At 36.4% G+C, this 22,056-nt stretch overlaps 1 protein-coding gene across 3 annotated transcripts in view; it reads left to right on the forward strand.

Annotated features, from left to right (window-relative positions):
• MAP4K5 (mitogen-activated protein kinase kinase kinase kinase 5) overlaps window positions 1-22,056 on the forward strand; it is a 115,048-nt gene that overhangs the window by 8,789 nt on the left and 84,203 nt on the right. For all 3 annotated transcript variants that reach the window (XM_055436963.2, XM_055436964.2, XM_088839725.1), the window contains exon 2: window positions 16,374-16,431. In XM_055436963.2, the coding sequence (XP_055292938.1) occupies window positions 16,374-16,431 (58 nt within the window). The remainder of the gene's footprint in view (window positions 1-16,373; window positions 16,432-22,056) is intronic.

Raw genomic sequence — 22,056 nt, forward strand, 5'->3', positions numbered from 1 at the left:
AACTATACAGAAAAGATCTTAATGACCCAGATAATCAAAATGGCGTGATCACTTACCTAGAGCCAGACATCCTGGAATGCGAAGTCAAGTGGGCCTTAGGAAGCATCACTATGAACAAAGCTAGTGGAAGTGACGGAATTCCAGTTGAGCTATTTCAAATCCTAAAAGATGATTCTGTGAAAGTGCTGCACTCAATGTGCCAGCAAATTTGGAAAACTCAGCAGTGGCCTCAGGACTGGAAAAGGTCAGTTTTCATTCCAGTCCCAAAGAAAGGCAATGCCAAAGAATGCTCAAACTACTACATAATTGCTCTCGTCTCACACTCTAGCAAAGTAATGCTCAAAATTCTCCAAGCCAGGCTTCAACAGTACATGAACTGTGAACTTCCAGATGTTCAAGCTGGATTTAGAAAAGGCAGAGGAACCAGAGATCAAATTGCCAGCATCTGTTGGATTATAGAAAAAGCAAGAGAATTCCAAAAATACATCTATTCGTGCTTTATTGACTATGCCAAAGCCTTTGACTCTGTGGATCACCACACACTGTGGAAAATTCTGAAAGAGATAGGAATACCAGACCACCTGACCTGCCTCCTGAAAAATCTGTTGACAGGTCAGGAAGCAACAGTTAGAACTGGACATGGAACAACTGACTGGTTCCAAATAGGGAAAGGAGTACGTCAAGAGTATATATTGTCACCCTGATTATTTAACTTCTATGCAGAGTACATCATGAGGAACGCTGGGCTGGATGAAGCATGAGCTGGAATCAAGATTGCTGGGAGAAATATCAATAACCTCAGATATGCAGATGACACCACCCTTGTGGAAGAAAACAAAGAAACTAAAGAGCCTCTTCATAAAAGTGAAAGAGGAGAGTGAAAAAGTTGGCTTAAAGCTCAACATTCAGAAAACTAAGATCATGGCATCTGGTCCCATCACTTCATGGCAAATAGATGGGGAAACAATGGAAACAGGGTCAGATTTTATTTTTTTGGGCTCCAAAATCACTGCAGATGGTGATTGCAGCCATGAAATTAAAAGACGCTTACTCCTTGGAAGGAAAGTTATGACCAACCTAGATAGTATATTAAAAAGCAGAGACATTACTTTGCCAACCAAGGTCCGTCTAGTCAAGGCTATGGTTTTTCCAGTGGTCATGTATGGATGTGAGAGTTGGACTGTGAAGAAACCTGATCGCCGAAGAATTGATGCTTTTGAACTGTGGTGCTGGAGAAGACTCTTGAGAGTCCCTTGGACCGCAAGGAGATCCAACCAGTCCATTCTAAAGGAGATCAATCCTGGGTGTTCATTGGAAGGACTGATGCTAAAGCTGAAACTGCAATACTTTGGCCACCTCATGCAACGAGTTGACTCACTGGAAAAGACTGATGTTGGGAAGAATTGGGGGTGGGAGGAGAAGGGGACGACAGAGAATGAGATGGCTGGATGGCATCACCAACTCGATGGACATGAGTTTGAGTGAACTCCGGGAGTTGGTGATGGACAGGGAGGCCTGGCGTGCTGTGGTTCATGAGGTCGCAAAGAGTCGGACACGACTGAGCGACTGAACTGAACTGATTTTACTCTTGCTTTCAGAATTTATATAAGTTTCACTCTAAGCTTTAAATTGTGGTTTCAGGTAAAATATGTAGGAAGAGAAACATGTGATATTTATTAACTTATTAACAAGTGATACTATTGTTTTCAGGGCTTTGTTGTCAATTTGAGAAGTTAGTTCTAAATCAGATAAATTGGAGCAGTCCCTTTCACTTGGCTGCATTGAACTACCTTTGAGTATTTGACATGTTTGAATGTCATTAGGAGGCTGTTGCTTTTCAATTATGTGAAGTACTATTTATGTTTGAGAGTGTAGATAACTCTTTGAAAAAGGCAAGATGAATTCAGGTCTAATATAACTCTACTTCTGTTAAATGTTATAATCTCCCACTAAGATTTTGAAAAGATGATGTGGGAAGCCGGCTGATAGCCCAGTCTATCCTTGGAGGTATTTGGGCCCATGACTCATACTGGCCCCCACCTTCTAACATTTTTATAAAAATAAAATTGGATTAAAATGACTAAGAGTGACTAATGTTTGTTTAGTCTTTCAAAATCAGCGTATTACTTGTTTCTCACAATAGTCCTATGAGATAGGTGGGACAGATGTCATTTCTGATTTACCCAAGAAGAAACTTACTATTTGCTCTAGGTCTTACAGTTAATAGCTGGCACTGTGAGAACATGAATCCGGATCTTCTGACTCCGTAATTTCTGTTCTTTCCCCTAAAGCAAACTGCCTCAGGACTACATCTTTAAATTCGTTGCTGTGTACATAGCCCTTAACACATTGCCCAGCATGTGAAAAGCTCTAAACAAATTATGGGCAGATGGTCAGATGAGACTTGGCAGCCTTATCCCTCTGCTAAGAGGTGAGAGACTTTTTGGACTGATTTGAATATGCATATAAGCTTCAGGTCTCAACATCAACTTTCAGAAGTACTTTTTTCTGGTTACCCACCTGGTCATTACTCTTACTCTTAAATTTTCCAAATTGGAGCTCAGGCTTGGTTTGCTTTTACTGTGGAGATTAACTTAGCTCATAGCCATCCTACGTGTTAATAAGAAAAAGAGAAACTATTCTTTTTCTTGGTTGTTAAACACCCTTCCTGATGTGCCTTCTCTTGTGCTCATTTTGTTGGGAATGATACTTATTGTTACCTGGATTAACTGGGTCCCATAGACTAGATTTGGTAAGCTAAGTTAAATAAAATGCTAATTATTTCATGAGATAGAATAGCCTGCCTTTTGTAGCATTAGCTAGTTATTTCTAGTTGCCTGTAATTTAAGTCATATCCCGAGAAGGATATCTTGTGAACCAATGTGTTACCTCTCACATATATGCATCCTCTTTTTTAGGTGCCTTGTGCCTTTTTGCCCTCTCCCCTTTTATTTTTAACCCTGACCCTTATCAGTATCAGGAGGAATCCAATGTGGGCATGACAATGTAGTTTAATAGGCATAACTTGCAATAAATTATCAACAACTTTTGCATTTTAAGCTTTTTGGCTCCTAAATGTAATAGACAGTGGAGATGCTTGGGTTCCCTATAATTTTTTTTTCCCAGGGATAATTTCCTATTCATTCTGTAGATTCATGGGTAGGACTTGCCTTCCTGTTTGCCTCTTTCTTCCTTGCTTCAGAATTGATAGCCTTCTTTCCTAAAATTTTCAAAAAATACATTTTAAGTAATAGGTATTTATTTTAGAATACTATGATATAGGAGTAAATGAAAAATTACATGTACTTCTTTTACTGAAAGATGAAAATTTTTATATATCTTTCAAAACTTTTAAAAAGTCATAGTAAGGACACATACATAAATCAGGGCTTCCCAGGTGGTTCAGTGGGTAAAGAATCTGCCTTCATTGCAGAGACACAGACATAACATAAATTCCATCCCCAGATTTGGTAGATCCTTTGGAGGAGGGCATGGCAACCCCTTCTTCCCCGCTAGTGTGCTTGCCTGGAGATCCCCTGGTCAGAGGAGCCTTGTGGGCTATAGTCTACAGAGTCACAGAGTCAGACATAAGTGAAGCAGCTGAGCACACACGCACACACATAAATCTTAATACGTATTATATGTAAACACATTATATATAGAATATTATATGGAATATATATTTGATAATGTACTTTTTCATTTAACAGTGTGTCACAACTATACACATTTAATATTTGTATTATTTCCTTGTATCTGTACAATGTTTAATTCATTATTGCTGAACAAGTAAATCATCTCCAGTATTTCCTTATTAAGCATACTGTGATCCATACCCTTGAACAAATTATTTTTGCATATCCTTTATTATTTCTTTAAGTAAATGTCTAGAAATAAGTTTTCTGAGTTATGTTAAGCTTTTAGTGAATTTGACCAATTATTTCCCCCCAAAGTTGCACCCACTAACAGTGATTAAGTATTTATATGTTCCCTACCTCTTTTTTATTAATAATTAATGTATTTCTGCCACCTTATTTTACACTTATATTTTTATGTTTGTTTTTTGCCTGCCTTTTAAAATCTTTTTTTTTTCTGTTTTTTTTTTTCCTGGTTTTTATTTTTTTAATTTATTTTTTTTTATTTTACAATATTATATTGGTTGGTTTTGCCATACATTGACATGAATTCGCCCCAGGTGTACATGAGTTCCCCCTCCTGAACCCCCCTCTCACCTCCCTCCTCCCTTTATCCTCCCTCTGGGTCATCCCCGCACACCAGCCCCGAGTATCCTGTAACATGCATTGACCCTAAACTGCTGATTCGCTTCACACATGACAACATACATGTTTCAATGTCATTCTCTCAAATCATCCCACCCTCACCCTCTCCCACAAAGTCCCAAAGACTGTTTGATACAACTGTGTCTCTTTTGCTGTCTCGTATACAGGGTTATATTTCCATCTTTCTAAGTTCCATATATATGTGTTAGTATACTGTATTGGTGCGTTTCTTTCTGTCTTACTTCACTCTGCTTTTAAAATCTTAACTCAAGCCCTTTTCTCCCTTTTCCTTTGCCACTAAGACCTCCTTAATGACAAAGGATACTTAATTCAGTTTAAACAGTCCTCTAGAAGGAATGCTCCCTTTGATAAAATCAGTCTGTATTAGGAAAGGGCTTCTTTTCAGACACAAGTTAAGTATCCTGACAGACTAAGGCTCTAGTGTATCCTGAGATAAAAGTCATTTGGACAGATTTGGGGTCACCCTAACAGTCAGGCCTTAGACTCTGAATGTGTCTGCCTGGTAGTAGGGCAAACCCTGCAATACAGCCTTCTTCAGTGGAGAGGGAGCACCTGTCTAGATTTGGGAGGCAGCTTGGAAATAACTTACTCCACAAAAATTAAGGAATTTGGGAGCTGGCAGGAACCTCTTACACAGTACATATGTCCCCTACCCTATCCTTTATAAGGGATCATTTAACATTTAAATAATAAAGACATGCTATGTTTAGAAGCAGTTGTTTCCTATTTAAGTACTATAAAAAACTTTTCCTGTATGGATCTGAAATCTGTCTCATTGAAACTCAAACAAAGCAGGTAAATCTTTAATTCTTTGCTATTACCCCACCAAATACTACCCTCATACCCAAAGTACGCAATGCATAAGGGGTGCTGAGTGAATAAATGTTAAAATAATTAATGACTTATCTTTATATTAAATTTTCATCTGGAGAATATTCTATATAAGTGGCTCCCTTCTTTATGATATTTTGTTCACATAAATTTGATGATCTTATTGGAAGTGGTTTCCTTGAAATTTATGTAACTTATATAGTCTACAGTATGTATTTATGACCTCTCTTTTTCCTAAAAAGATTTATTATAGAAGTAAAATGAAGCACTTTATTATTGCCACAGGGTGAAGTACGCATTGTGTTTTGAATATATCACTTTCAACATTTATTTTTGAATTTAAAAAATATCATACCTTTATAGAGATTTGAAGAAAGAATCTAGTCACCTATACCATGACTTTTGTAATGAATCTGATATTTTAACTACTATCATTTTTGTTGGGCATCAAACTTTGAGTTCATGGTCAAAGCATATAGCAATCAGAATAGTGGTAAGGGTCTGGAATCTGTATGTAGCATGTTGGGAAAATTAGCATGTTTCATCCATAGATAGAAGGGAGTTTTTATATTTCTTTCCGAGCCATGTTAAAATTAGAACTAGGCCCCCTGAGTGCCATAGGAACTCAATACATACTTACTGAATAAATCAATGAGTCTAGATATCTGAAATTTGTCATAGGAGGAATAGAGTAAACCGGCGTTATCTCACAGACCAAAACTGGGACCACTGAGGAGAGAGCACCGAATCCTCACCACTAGACCACCAGGGAGACTGAAGAGAAATTAATAGGAAAGTCGCAATTTCGCTTATCATGAAAAGCCTTTATACAACTAAATTTATTCTAAAGACCAATGTATCAAATTGACCAAATGACTTCCATAGACTAAGTAAAAGAACATTGCTTTTTAGAAAAAAGATTGAATTAGATGATTTCCAAAATTTCCTCCAAACTAAGATTCTCATAGAACAGTATCTCTAGAGTAATTTTGGTTTTCTTTTTTACCCCTCTTCCTACTTACTTATTTGTTTTTGTTGAGGAGTAATTGACTTACAAGTCTTCCCAAGTGGCTCAGTGGTAAAGAATCTGCCCACCAAGCAGGAGACAGGTTTGGTCCCTGGACCCTGGAGATCCCTGGAGAAGGAAACGGCAACCCACACCAATATTCTTGCCTGACTGGGAAATCCTGTGAACAGAAGAGCCTGTCAGGCGGCTATAGTCCATGGGGTCACAATGAGTCAGATACGACTTAGAGACTAAACAGCAACAGCAACAACAATTGATTTACAGTATTAGTTTCAGATGTACTACAGAGTGATTTGATATTTTTATACATTACAAAATGATCACAGCAGTAAGTCTAGTTATCTGTTACCATACAGATTTATTATAGAGTATTATTATTGACTATATTCAGTATATACTGTACTTTACATCGCTGTGAGTTATTTTATGACTGGAAGTTTATATCTTTTAATCTCCCTCGCTTATTTTATTCATCTCTCATCCCCCTCCCCTCTGGCAACCTACCAGTTTGATCTTCGAGTCTGTTTCTGTTTTGTGCTTTAGATTCCACATATAGGAGAAATCAAAGTGTTTGTCTGACTTACTTAGCACAGTATCCACAAGATTATTTACATTGTTGCAAATGAGAAGATTTCATTTTTTATGGCTAAGTAATATACTTGTCTTTTCCAGTACTGAATATACTTGTGCGTGTGTGTGCTTTTGTGTTGTGTGTGTGTATCTCCACTTGGGTTACTTTCATATCTTGGCTATTGTAAATAAATCTGCAGTGAATAGTGGCATGCAGTGTGTATTTTTTTGAGTCAGTGTTCTTGTTATCATTTCATAGATTCCTGGAAGTGCTATTCCTTGGTCATGTGGCAGTTCTATTCAATATTTTTGAATTTTTGAGAAACCGTCATACTGTTTTCCATAGTGACTGCTCCAAGTTACATTGCACCAGCAGTGCATGAGGGTTCCCTTTTTTCCACACCCTTGCCAGCTCTTTTTATTTGTTGTCTGTTTGATAATAGCTATTCTGACAGCTGTGACATTGTGGTTTTGATTTGCATTTCGCTGATTAGTGGTGCTGAGTATTTTTTCATATGCATGTTGGCCATCTATATGTCTTTTGAAAAGTATTCAGGTCCTCTGCCCATTTTTTTTAATTGAGTTTTGTTTTTTTTTTGATCTTGAGTTGTATGAGCTGTTTACGTATTTTGGATGTTAACCTCTTATGTGATATATTATTTGCAAGTATATTTTCCTAGTCAGTAGGTAGCATTTTTGTCTTGTTGGTAGTTTCCTTTGCTGTGCAAAAGCTTCTTAGTTTGATATAGTCTGCTTTTAAAAAATTTTTTATTTTCTCTTGCTTTGAGGAGAATTAAAAAAGTATTGCTGAGACCAATGTCGAATAGTGTACTGCCTATGTTTTCTTCAGTTTTATGTTTTTAGGTCTTACATTTACGTCTTTAATCCATTTTGAGTTTAAGATATATGTAGATGGTATGAGAAAGTAGTCTCGTGTGATTCTTTTGCATGTAGCTGTCCAGTTTTCTGAGCATCATTTCTTGAAGAGGCTGTCTTTTCCCTATTTGATATTCTTGCCTCCTTTGCAATAATTAACCATGTAAGTGTGGGTATCTGGACTCTCTATTTTATTCCATTGACTTATGTGCCAGTACCATACTGTTTTGATTACTGTAGTTTTATGATATAAATAAATCAGGAAGTGTGATACCCCCAGCTTTCTTCTACTTTAGCAAGATTGTTTAAGTTATTTGGAGTGTTTTGTGCTTCCATATAAATTTCAGAATTATTTGTTCTGGTTCTGTGAAAAATACCATTGGTATTTTTATAAGGATTGCATTGAGTCTGTAGGTAGTACGATGATTTTATTTTGGAGATTTGCTGAATTCATTTATTAGTTTTAATCGTGTTTTGGTGGCATCTTAAGAATTTTCCCTATATATCATATTATGTCATCTACAAATACTGATAGTTTTATGTTTCCTTTCCAGTTTGGATTCCTTTTATTATTTTTGTTCTCTGATTGCTGTGGCTAGGACTTCCAAAACTGTGTTGAATATAAGTGGTGAGAATGGGCATCCTGTCTTGTTCTTGATTTCACAGGAAATGCTTTCAGCTTTTCACTGTTAAGTATGATGTTCACTGTAGATTGGTCATATATGGCTTTTATGGTGCTGAGGTATGTTCCCTTTATACTCACTTTGTTGTAGAGTCTTTATCATAAATGGATGTTGAACTTTGTCAAAAACTTTTTCTGTATCTCTTAAGATGATTATATGATTTTTATTCTTTAGTTTGTTCATGTGATATATCACATTGATCAATTTGAAGCTATTGAACCATCCTGTATCCCTGAGATAATATCATTTGTTCATAGTGTATAATCCTTTTAATGTATTATTAAGTTCAGTGTGCTCATATTTTGTTGAGGATTTTTATATCTATGTTCATCAGTGATATTCTTTAATTTTCTTTTATGTTGTTGTTGTGTCTTTGTCTGGTTTTGGTATGAGGTTGGTGCTTGCCTCATAGAATTAGTTCAGAAATATTCCTTCTTTCTTTCTTTTTTTTTTTGAATAATTTGCAAAGGGTTGGTATTAACTCTTCTTTAAATACTTAGTAGAATTACTTTTTAAGCTGTCTGATCCTGGAATTTTGTTGGGAAAAATTTTGTTACTGATTTAATTTCATTATTGGTAATTGATCTGCTGATATTTTATGTTTCTTCCGGATTCAGTAAAAGTTTGTATGCTTCTAGGAATTTGTGCATTTCTTGTGGGTAGTCCATTTTATTGGTGTATAATTGTTTGTAATATTCTCTTATGATCCTTGGATATATATGGTGTCAGTTGTAACTTCTCTTTCTTTTCTGATTTTGTGTCTTCTCTTTTTTTTTCGAGTCTGGCTAAAGATTTACCAATTTTTTTCATATTTTCAAGGAACCAGCTCTTAGTTTTATTGATCTTTCACATTTAATTTTTTTTTCTATTTCACTTATTTCTGCTCTCATTTTTATTATTTCTTTTCAAACTTTTGGTGTTTTTGTTCTTATTTTTCTAGTTTCTTTAGATGAATGGTTAGATGTTTGAGATTTTTCTTGTTTCCTGAGGTAGGCTTGTATCTGTATAAACTCCTTTTAGGATTACTTTTGCTGCATCCTGTAGATTTTGAATGGCTGTGTTTCCATTTTCATTTGTCTCCAGGTACTTTTTAAATTTCCTCTTTGGTTTTTTCAGTGGTTAGTAGCATATTGTTCAGCCTCCGTGTGTTTGTATTTTTTGCAGCTTTTTTCCCTCATAGTTCATTTCTAGTCTAATGTCATTGGAAAAGATGCTTGCTATGATTTCATTCTTCATGACTGAGCGACTGAACTGAAGTTTATTGAGATTTGTTTTGTGGTCTAGCATCTAATCTATCCTGGAGAGTTTTGTTTCACTATCCCTTAAATATCAGTAATATTTTGGGATTTCTGTTTTTGAATTTTTTTTCTTCTAACTCTATGTACTCTTCCTCGGTTATCTCATCTACTGGCCTGGATTCAGTATTGTTAGTCATGCCCAGTCTGCCTCCAATCCATGTTAGTTCTTGAGCTTCAGGAGCTGTTGAGTGGCTTACAGGATATTCCATATTATATGCAGTTAGTTTTCTATTGTTGTTGTTCAGTGGCTCAGTCATGTTTGACTCTGCAACCCCATGTACTGCAGCCCGGCTTCCCTGTCCTTCACTGTCTCCCAGAGTTTGCTCAAACTCATGTCCATTGACGCTATCCAACCATCTCATCCTCTGTCTTCCTCTTCTCCTCTTGCCGTTAAATCTTTCCCAACATCAGGGTCTTTTCCAATGAATTGGCTCATCTTTAGGAACCTGAAATGTGAATATGTTCATCTCTGAGCCCCTCATCTCTGTTCCTTCACTGTCCTTCCCCTGCACTCATGAAATGTGTCCATCTTCTGTGTTTGTCATCTTAGTGAATGGAATCACAGTGTTTATTCACTTGTACAATCCAGAAACTAAAAGTTATCCTCGACTTGCTGTTCCTTTGCATTTCACATTAAATAGTTTGCTGATTCCTAATGGAGACAAGCTGGAGTGGAGTATAGCAGAGGAGGGAGACAGAAGTTAATGAATTTGCTTTATACTATTAAAATGCCAGTGTTTTCTGAGTTATTGGATGTGAGGAATGAGAAGCAAAGAAAGGAAGAATAACCTTGGGTTTTATGCTTAAGCAACTGACCGGCTGCAGTAAATTTTATTTTGATTGGGAATTTGTGAGGATGAACGTGTTTGTGGAGCAGGGGTAATTGAATGTTATATGTTAGGGTTGGCATGCGTGTCAGGTTTCCATGGATTTAGTAGTCTGGAGCTGGGTGAGGAGAGATTAATTCTGGAGGTGGCTGTTAAAGCCATAGGACTACATAGTAGAATGTTAAATAAAGAAAAAATGAGACTCTGTTCATATGGAATTAAATTCAGTAAATAGAGTATCCTAATAGATAGGTAAGAGAGGAGTGAGTAGCAGAGGCTTAGGTAGTGTTAAAGGCTTCAAGAGAGAAGTATAAAGGATTTTTTTACGAAGAGTAGAAAATCAAACCTAGTAGAGAACTTGTAGTTTGAGGTTTGTGTAATGATTTAAAAGTAAACCCCATTAGTCTGGTTTTATATTTTTTTTCCCAATAACATTTAGCTGTTCAATATCAGTATGGAACTAGTGATAATCAAGTTTAATCAGATAAGGATTTTGCTAGACTAGCATGATAGAGGATAAGAAGAGAAGGAATTTGAGGATGTTTGTAAGGGAGAGATTATAGATAGAGTGGTGGACCATAAAACCCTGACATGAAAGATGTAATTGGTATCATATGGGAATGCACTAGATTGGTGAGGGGGAAGAATCACTGGAATGGGAGGACTTTCATCTTCCTCACTAATGAGATAGACTATGCCTTAAATCATATCTTTTTATTCTTTGTTGATAACTCAAAACTTTAATTATTTTTTTAGTCACATTAAAAATCTTACAGCATGTGGGAAAGTTCATGGTTTGCAAAACTGACAAGTGCATCATACTGTTAAAATAGAAATGGTTCAGTTAGGAAGACAAACATCTTGGTACAAGCAGAAATTTAATGTTTTACTATGCATTAAAAGTTCAAGACAGAAGAGTTTGAGTAAAAGTACTTCTCTGGTAGTAAATTGACTTGGAAATAGTAACATAAGGGAAGTACCCTGGCAGTGAGGATAAAAAATTAATTTAAACAGGAAGGCTCTTCTATGGATTGTATAGTGACACTGATCCCATTTATTATTATTTATATTTTTTCATCTAATAATTTTAATTCCTGATTAATAAAGAGTTATAAACTATAGTGAAATACTTTATTAGACTTTTGGGTGTTTAGTATACCCTTAAATCTAAGTGTTAGTGTATAGCAATAACCCCTAAGATAAGTGGGAATCAGAAATTATTTAGATCTTGTTGTAGAGGTGTTGTGGTATTTGTTAGTTCCTCTTAGAAATGCAGCACAGAATCTTCAAATTCTGTGTGTTAAAGTTAAAAAACAAAAATAACTGAGAATATCACATTTAATTTGTCAAAAGGAAATGTTGGGTTTCAAAAACTAGTACTGCGTATGACTCCACTGGATTAAAGTGTGAAATTGTATAGTTAAATTTCTGAAAGATCTCTTTAGTAAATTGAATCTGTAAAGTCTCTGTTTAGAAGATCTTTTTTTTTTTCTTCTTTTTTTGAAAGCCTCTTTGCCTTTCATTATAAAAGAGCCTGGTACTGCTTTCTGTTTTAAGAATCCAGCTGGAAAATTACAGAGTATGAACTTTTGCCCATCGGGTCTTCATTTGGAGAGAACAGAAATATGTCTTCAAAATGGAGACTGACACTTAAGTGTTTATCCTGTCAGTGGAATCTTTAGTTTATATTCTTTTTATTTCTGTAATGACAGATAATATATTTTGGCTTATACATGGTGTAGCTGAATTTTAAAATACCATCTTTATGTGATTCTGTGATTGTTCAAACTTTTCAATGATCTGTTCCTTTCTGAGTCCCTCAGAATCTCTTAGAAACGGGGTCCTTGGTTCCTGCATCTTCGTTTTGGGTCTGTTAAATTGAAATACAACATATTTGTATTGTTTCCAATCATAAATATTGGCTCAATATGTCTGAAAATATCAATATATTTAATATAATTTTATATGTATTCTTTTAAAAATAATAGGCTTAATTTTAGTACAGTTTTCTATTTATAGACTTGTTGAACAGTTACATAGTTATATTTATCCACACCTCACCCACCCACCCACGCAGTTTCCCCTTTTATTAACATCTTGCATTAAGTGTGGTATATTTATTACAATTATTCAACCAATATTGATATATTATTATAGTTCGTAGTTTACATGAAGGTTCGTTCTTTGTGTTGTACAGTTCTGTGGGTTTTGACAGATACATAATGACATGTATCCATTACAGTTTCATACAGAGACTAGTTTCACCATTCTGAAAATTTTTCGCACTTTACCTATTCATCGCTCTTCACCCAAACCCCTGGCAACCATTGTTCTTTTTCCTTTTTCTATTGTTTGCCTTTTCTAGAATGTCATATAGTTGGACTCATATAGTATATAGCTTTATCAGACTGTTTTTTTTTTTCATTTAATATGCATTTAAGGTTCTGCCGTATCTTTTCATGGCTTGATGACTCATTTCTTTTTTTGTTGTTGTTTTGTTTTGGGGTTTTTTGTTTGTTTAAAAAAATTTTTTTTTACTGAAGTCTAGCTGATTAACAGTGTTGTGATTGTTAGGGACTCAGCGAAGAGATTCATCCATACATGTGCATGTGTCCATTCTATGGCTCATTCCTTTTTTAAAATTTTTAATTGGAGGATAATTGCTTTACAATGTTGTGTTGATTTTTGCCATACAACAACATGAATAAACCATATAAGTACACATATATCCCCTCCCTCTTGAAACTTCCTCCTACTCCCACCATTTCTTTTTATCACTGAATAATATTCTACTATATGGATATAAAATGCTGAAAGATCTTAGGAACTTGGAAAAGACTTGAGATGAGATGATTCTTTTGTTAAGAACAGGGAAGAAGAGAGGATAGGAATGGTTGTGAGGCTTCTGGCTATCCTCTTCCCATTTTTCTAAATGTGTTTGCAGTTGGGGGTAAGGGTAGCCATTGATAGGGCTGAGGTCAAATGTTTTCTCTTCCTGAGACTTCTCCTTACCCTGTTTACCATGATAGATGAGGAAAACATATGAACTTTGCATCACAAAATATTTGAGACTGCTACTATAGAAAAAAATCCTTTTTTTCTTCTACCTTTCTGTTTGTAACTGCCTCTGCATTGCTGTCCCCATGCTTTTATTTTTCTCACCATCTATATGTCATTTCTAAAAATATCCCTTCTGACACTATCTTTCTTATACTCTTTGTCATTCTTCTATTCCCTTCCCTTTTCTTTCCTTCTCTCCTTTGGTAACATGACCTACTTAATCTAACAAAAAAAGTATAATCATACTGTCCTGTTTTGTCAAATGCTCCTTATTTTTTATGTGTGTGAAAATTCACATTCAAATCTAATACACTGAAGTGAAAAATGTTCTAGATTATTAATGCATTTCCACATATGGTGTGCCACTGGGTGTAATAAAATGAACACTCATATTAGCATCATCTAATATGTTCCTTGGTGGCTCAGATGGTAAAGAATCCGCCTGTAAAGCAGGCGACCTGGGTTTGATCCCTGGGTAGGGAAGATTCCCTGAAGAAGGAAATAGCAACCCACTTCTTGCCTGGAGAATTCATGGACAGAGGAGCCTGGTGGGCTATAGTCCATGGGGTCCCAAAGAGTCAGACCCGATTGAGCGAATACACACGACAGTTCAGTTCAATCGCTCAGTCGTGTCCAACTCTTTGCGACCCCATGAATCGCAGTACGCCAGGCCTCCCTGTCCATCACTAACTCCCGGAGTTCACCCACACTCATGTGCATCAAGTCGGTGATGCCATCCAGCCATCTCATCCTCTGTCATCCCCTTCTCCTGCCCCCAATCCCTCTAACTGGGGACTCCTTTTCCAGTGAGTCAACTCGTTGCATGAGGTGGCCAAAGTATTGGAGTTTCAGCCTCAGTATCAGTCCTTCCAATGAACACCCAGGACTGATCTCCTTCAGAATGGACTGGTTGGATCTCCTTGCAGTCCAAGGGACTCTCAAGAGTCTTCTCCAGCACCACAATTCAAAAGCATCAATTCTTCGCAGTCCAACTCTCACATCCATACATGACCACGGGAAAAACCATAGCCTTGACTAGATGGACCTTTGTTGGCAAAGTAATGTCTCTGCTTTTTAATATGCTATCTAGGTTGGTCATAACTTTCCTTCCAAGGAGTAAGCGTCTTTTAATTTCATGGCTGCAGTCACCATCTGCAGTGATTTTGGAGCCCCCCAAAATAAAGGCTGATACTGTTTCTACTGTTTCCGCATCTATTTCCCATGAAGTGAGGGACCAGATGCCATGACTGTATGTCGGTACAATGTTTTTAGACCCTTTTGGCAGTATGTGTTGATGGCCTTAAATGTTCATATTTATACCCTTGACCTAGTCATTTCATTAGAATTCATTTAAAAAAAATCTTAAATAATGAAAAAACTATGTATAATATTCTTAATATTTAGCAGTAAGAATGGTTTTATGAACCACTTAAAATTATATATTACACTGAGAAAATTCTTAATTTTTTAAAACTAATTAAAATCTGTACCTGTAATAGAACTTAGCAGACATAGATTTAACATCTAAGCTAGGCATGAGTATGCTGCTGCTACGTTGCTTCAGTGGTGTCCTACTCTGATACTCCATAGGTGGCAGCCCACTAGGCTCCTCTGTGCCTGGGATTCTCCAGGCAAGAATACTGGAGTGGGTTGCCATTTCCTTCTCCAAGGCATGAGTGTAAATCCCAATAATTTTTTTCAGAGCGATATGGCAATATGTCCATTTTAAATCAACATACCTTTTGATGTAACAATTATGCTTATAGATTGCCTTACTGATAGATTTTGATATGTGCTAAAATATTTGCTGTGATAATCATTGAAGTATTATTTATACTAAGTCGGTCCGTGATATTTTTTTAAGTGATAAATATTTTCTAGGAATTTATTTGAGGGAAATAATCAAGGCTATAGATAGATATAAAGCTGTAAGATATATATATATCTTTCTAATTCCAAAATATTATTAAAATCCTGGGTCCTATTAAATTCTAATCCTATTGTCAAGGCTATGGTTTTTCCCATGGTCATGTATGGATGTGAGAGTTGGACTGTGAAGAAAGCTGATCGCCGAAGAATTGATGCTTTTGAACTGTGGTGCTGGAGAAGACTCTTGAGAGTCCCTTGGACTGCAAGGAGATCCAACCAGTCCATTCTCAAGGAGATCAGTCCTGGGTGTTCATTGGAAGGACTGATGCTAAAGCTGAAACTCCAATACTTTGGCCACCTCATGCGAAGAGTTGACTCACTGGAAAAGAGTCTGATGCTAGGAGAGATTGGGGGTGGGAGGAGACGGGGACGACAGAGAATGAGATGGCTGGATGGCATCACCGACTCAATGGACTTAAGTTTGAGTAAACTCCAGGAGTTTGGTGATGGACAGGGAGGCCTAGAGTAATGCAGTCCGTGGGTTCGCAAAGAGTTGGACATGACTGAGCAACTGAACTGAACTGAACTGCACACCATATTGTAGAAGACTGTGATGACACATCTTGTACAACACACACACATTTGAGCACACACACACAGGGCAAAAAAGGAAACATGTAGACTAAATGTTAGCTTTTTCCTCTGGATAGTAAGAAACATGATTTGATATTTTTATTTTCCTTTAATGACCTGTGACTATATTTATAAAATATATAAAAACCATGTGTATTTTTTTTAATGGGAAAAGTTAAGTGTAAGAAAAGAGTTGGAAGGAAACCGAAATTTTAAACAGTAGTTGTCTTTCAGTTGTGGGATTAAAGGTAGGGGGAGGGGTGTGTGTGTGTGAATTTTTTTCTATTTGGAAATAAAGATTTTATTTTTCAGCTTTGTTAAAAGCCTGATTGATAAGTATCTAAATAACAAAGTACTTGACAGACTTTTTAAAATTTTTATTTTCATTTTTATTTTAGGCCAGAAATATACATACAGGAGAGTTGGCTGCAGTAAAAATTATCAAATTGGAGCCTGGTATGTATTAAAACCCTCAAAATAATTTTTGAACACTTCTGCCCGTATATCCTTGCTTGTTTCCCTTCTTCCAAAAGAGTCTTTTTATGTTGTCACGGCAGTAGGGTATCTCCAGTATGGTTGTATGAAATTGCATTGGAGGTTGTTGATGAAAGACAAATTTGGTGCATTAGTTTTGTTACTAAATAAAATTTGTAATACGCACATTCAAAAATTGAAGACACATTGACAGTCTTAAGGTAATTTGCTTTTTAAGATTGTAGTGAAAATTTTAACTTCAGTTTTAGCTTTTATGATAATTTGATTAATAAAATATTCATTGATTTGGGAGAAATATTTGGTGAAATTCAGGATAATTGTATTTTATATGTCAGCCATTCCCTCGCTGGTTGATACAGGTTTAATAATTCTGCCCTTAGCCTAATGCTTTTTTCTTTTTACCCTTCTGTCAAAAGGCTGTTTGTTTTGAAATGTACTGAGTAACTTGCTTTGAAACTAAAACTACTGTATAAAACTTGAAGCAATTTTTTGTTTTGATATCCTAAAAGCTTCTCTTTTTAAAGAATGTTATTTATTTATTGGCTGTTCTGGGTCTTTGTTGCTGTGTGCAGGCTTTTTCTAGTTGCAGAGAGCACGGACTATTCTCTAGTTGCGGTGTTCAGGCTTCTTATCATGGTAACTTCTCATGTTGCTGAGCATGGGCTCTAGTGTGCACAGGCTTAAGTAGTTGTGGCCAGCAGGCTCAGTTGTTGTGGCTTCTGGGCTCCAGAGCACGGGCACAGTCGCTGTGGAGCACAGGCTTAGTTGCTCCAAGACATGTGGCATCTTCCCAGACCACGGATCAAACCTGTGTCCCTTGTATTGCAAGGTGGTTTCTTAACCCCTAGACCACCATGGAATCTCCTAAACATTTCTAATGAGAGCATTAGTAACTTTCTTTTTTTCTTCAGTTTCTTTTTTTTTTTTTAATACTGTGGTAAGGTACACATAACATAAAATTTGCCATTCAAACCATTTTTAAGTGTATAAAATACATTCATAATGTTGTGTTACCAAAACAATTATTCATTCCAGAATGCTTTTCATCTGCTAAAAGTGAAATTCTATACTCATTAAAAAATAACTTCCCATTCCCATCTTTTCGGCAGCCCCTGGCAGCCAGCATTATACTTTTTTTTGTCTCTGTGAGTTTGATTATTCTGGGCATTCCCTGTAAGTGGAATAACAGTATTTGTATTTTTGTGCCTGGCTTACTTCACTTAACCAAGTGAACCCAGGTCTCCTACATTGCAGGCAGACTCTTTACCTACTGAGCCACCAGGGAAGACCTTAACCAAGTGAAACAGTCCTCAAAGTTCATCCATGTTGTCTCATGTCAGAGTTTTCATCCTTTTCAAGTCTGATTTTTGTATTGTGTGTATATATCGCATTTTACTTATTTATTCACCTTTTGATGGGACACTTGGATTGCTTCTACATTTTAGCCGTCGTAAAATGCTACTATGAATGTGAGCATATAAATATTTCTTCAAGACCCTGCTTTCAGTCTTTTCAGTATATACCCATAAGTGGTATTGCTAGATCATATGGTAATTATGTTTTTATTCTTTTTGAAGGACCATCATCCTGTTTTCCATAGTGGCTGTACAATTTATATTCCTATCCATAATACACAAGTGTTCCAATTTCTCCACCTCCTTTCTAATACTTGTAATTTTTTTTCTTTACTTTAATAGCAGCTACCCTAATGGATGTGAGGAGTATTTCATTGTAGGTTTTTTTGTTTTTTTGCATTTCCCTAAGGATTACTCATGTTGAGCATCTTTTTATGTGCATATTGACCATTTGTATATCTACTTTAGAGAAATACCTACTCAAATCCTTTGCCCATTTTTTAATCAAGTTGTTTTCTGTTGTTGACATTTAGAAGTTCTCTGTACATTCTGGTTAATCCTTTATCAGAAAAATGGTTTGTAAATATTTTCTCTCATTCTGTGGGTTGCCTTTTTACTCTGTTGATGGTGTCTATAGATGCACAAAACAGTATACATTTTCATGAAGTCCAGTTTGTCCATTTTTTCTTTAGTTGCCTTAGCCTTTGGTGTCTTACTCAAGAAATCGTTGACAAATCCAATACATGAAGCTTTTGCCCTATGTTTTCTTTGATGAAAGAAACAGTCTTATGTCTTTATAGTCTTAGGTCTTTGATCCATTTTGAGTTTATTTCTGTATACAGTGTTAGATAAGGGTCCACCTTCATTCTTTTGCCTATGGATGTCCACTTTTCCCTAGTATCATTTGTTGAAAAAGCTGTCCTTCCCCATTGAATGGTCTTATTGTCACGGGCACAGTCGTTGTGGAGCACAGGCTTAGTTGCTCCAAGACGTGTGGCATCTTCCCAGACCACGGATCAAACCTGTGTCCCTTGTATTGCAAGGCGGTTTCTTAACCCCTAGACCACCATTGTAGAGTGCCTGTATTACACTGTTTTGATTTTAGTAGCTTTGTAGTAAGTTTTGAAATCAGGATGTGTGAGTCATCAGTTTTGTACTTCTTTAATATTGTTTTGGCTCTTCAAGGTCCCCTGAGATTCCATATAAATTTTGGGATGGGTTTATCTATTTCTACAAAAAAGGTCATTGGAATGAGGAGTAATGCTTTTTGACCAGGTGGGCATTCACTTGCTGCTTCATAAAGTTAAACATTGTAGAATAATGGTGTGACCATAATTATGCCAACCAGTTTCTTAATTTGCACAATTAAAATGGTTTTACATTTCAAATACAGTATTTTGATCATTGTGTGTATAGTTCATTATGGAGAGATTACTGAGGTAACTTGCGGCATCACTTTAAAAACAAGGTTTCAGATAGGGCACAGTGTCCTTTTTTTCCTGGATAACACAAGGAGATCAATCCTGGGTGTTCATTGGAAGGACTGATGCTAAACATGAAACTCCAATACTTTGGCCACCTCATGCAACGAGTTGACTCACTGGAAAAGACTCTGATGCTGGGAGGGATTGGGGGCGGGAGGAGAAGGGGATGACAGAGAGTGAGATGGCTGGATGGCATCACCGACTCGATGGACATGAGTTTGAGTGAACTCTGGGAGTTGGTGATGGACAGGGAGGCCTGGCGTGCTGTGATGCATGGGGTCACAAAGAGTCAGACACGACTGAGTGACTGAACTGAACTGAAGAATAATCTATAATAATACTCTTTTGGAGTCCTCTTACTAAGTTCCACCTAATAAGTGTAAAATGATCTCCAAAATGTCATTAGCACACATAGAAGAGAATATAACATAATTATGCATACATTTGCCTCTTCTTGGGTTACTTGAGCAAATAAATATTCAAGTTGCATTCAAGGAACAGTTACAGTCCAGATACTGAATGGGCCGAATTTGCAGAGGAAACGAAGATGTTTATCCTTTCTCTGCCTTCAGCAAGTAGACTGGGCTCATCATAACGCAGTTTCACTTATTTGACTTAAGGGTATATCCTACTTTTGATTATAATTCAGGTCATGAATTAATGAGTATATTTTTAAAATAATACAATTCTGACTTCTCAACAAACCTTAAAAAAGAAAGCATACCATTATGTGATGTAGTTATTTAACACATAAGGATTAGTTGCTAGGTTCATAAATTAAGGCTCTGAAAGATTGGAATTTCTCACTTCTTGGCTTTAAAGTTGCTGCCTTTGTGTTCAAGTTCACTCGTATACAGAGACTGACTAATGTTTAAATTCTTACCCCCAAAAAGAATAACATAGAAGTCCAGTAATTTCTTGATTTGATGTGATTTCAATGTTTGACCATTTTAATATTCTTTTAATTACTTACACTTAAATGCTTTGTTCAGTTCTATCAGGTTTTCTTTTTAATTTATTTAATTTTTTTTATTTTTAATGCAATTTTTAAAGATTACACCACATTTACAATTATTGCAAAATGTTGGCTATATTCCCCATGGTGTGCAATACACCTTTGTAGCCTAACTTATACCCAGTGGGCTTCCCTGGTGGCTCAGTGGTAAAGTGTCTACCTGCAATGTGGGAGACCCAGGTTCGATCCCTGAGTTGAGAAGATCCCCTGGAGAAGGACATGGCAACCCACTCCAGTATTCCTTGCCTGGAAAACTCCATGGACAGAGGAGCTTCATGGGCTATAGTCCATGGGGTCACAAAGAGTCAGACACAACTGAGTGACTTCACTTCACTTTTATACCCAGTAGTTTATACCCCCGCTTCGACCACCCCTATATTGCCACCCCCCATTGGTAACCACTAGTTTGTCCTCTGTATCTGTGTGTCTGCTTCTTTTCTGTTATATTCAGTAGTTTGTTTTATATTTTAGATTCCACATATATGTGATGTACATTATTGGGCTTTCTCTTATCTGACTTATTTCACATAGCCTAATGCCCTCCAGTCCATCAATGTTGCTGCAAATGGCAAGATTTCATTCTTTTTCGTAAGTGAATAATATTCTTGTGTGTATGTGTTTATACACATACCCTACATCTTCTTTATCCATTCATCTGTTGGTGGACACTTAGGTTGCTTCCATATCTTGACTGTTGTGAACACTGGGGTACATGTATCTCTTCAAATTAGTGTTTTAGTTTTTTGGAGATTTATCCAGGAGTGAAATTGCTGAGTTACATGGTAGCTCTGTTTTTAGTTTTTTGAGAAACCTGTTTTCCATAGTGGCTGCACCAGTTTACATTTCCACCAACAGTGTATGGGGTTCCTTTTCTCCACCTCCTCGTCAACACTTGTTATTTGCATTCTTTTTGATGATAGCTGTTCTAAGAGGTGTGCAGTGATATTGCAAGTGGTTTTGATTTTTATCTCTCTGATGATTATTGATATTGAGCATCTTTTCATGTGCTTATTGTCCACCTGGATATCCTCTTTGGAAAAATGTCTGTTCAGTTCTTCTGCCCATCTTTTAATTGGATTGTTTGCTTTCTTGACATTGAGTTGTATGAGCTATTTATATATGTTGGATATTGACCCCTTATTGGTCATATCATTTGCACAAATTTTCTCCTATTCAGTAGGTTGTCTTTTCATTTTGTCAGTGGTTTCCTTTGCTATTCAAAAGCTTTTATGTTTAATTAGAGAAAAGAATAGATGCATAGAATGAAGGTTAAAACTATTTAACAAAGAGTTAGAAAGTATAAAGAACAGCCAGAGATGAAGAATACAATAACTGAATGAAAAATTCGCTAGAAATAATAAAGAATAGAAAAGTAGAAAGAATAAACAGTAGGCTAAATGATACAGAGGAATGGATCAGTGAGCTGGAAGACAGAGTATTGGAAATCACAACTGCTGAAAGAAAAAAGAGAAAAGAATGAAAGGAAATGAGGACCAGCTTGGTGGGTTACAATCCAGAGGGTCACAAAGACTTGGACACACTGAAGGGACTTAGCACACACACAGGAACCTCTGGAACAACAGTAATATTGTGCAGTAATATTTGCACTGTAGGAATCCCAAATTATTGGAGGCATTTAAGTTAAAAGCTTCCTAAAGAAAGGCAATGCCAAAGAATGCTCAAACTTCCGCACAATTGCACTCATCTCACACGCTAGTAAAGTCATGCTCAA

Source organism: Moschus berezovskii, chromosome 9, assembly GCF_049115385.1.
Source record: "Moschus berezovskii isolate FMDL1 chromosome 9, NW_MosBer_1.0, whole genome shotgun sequence".
Classification (NCBI taxonomy): Eukaryota; Metazoa; Chordata; class Mammalia; order Artiodactyla; family Moschidae; genus Moschus; species Moschus berezovskii.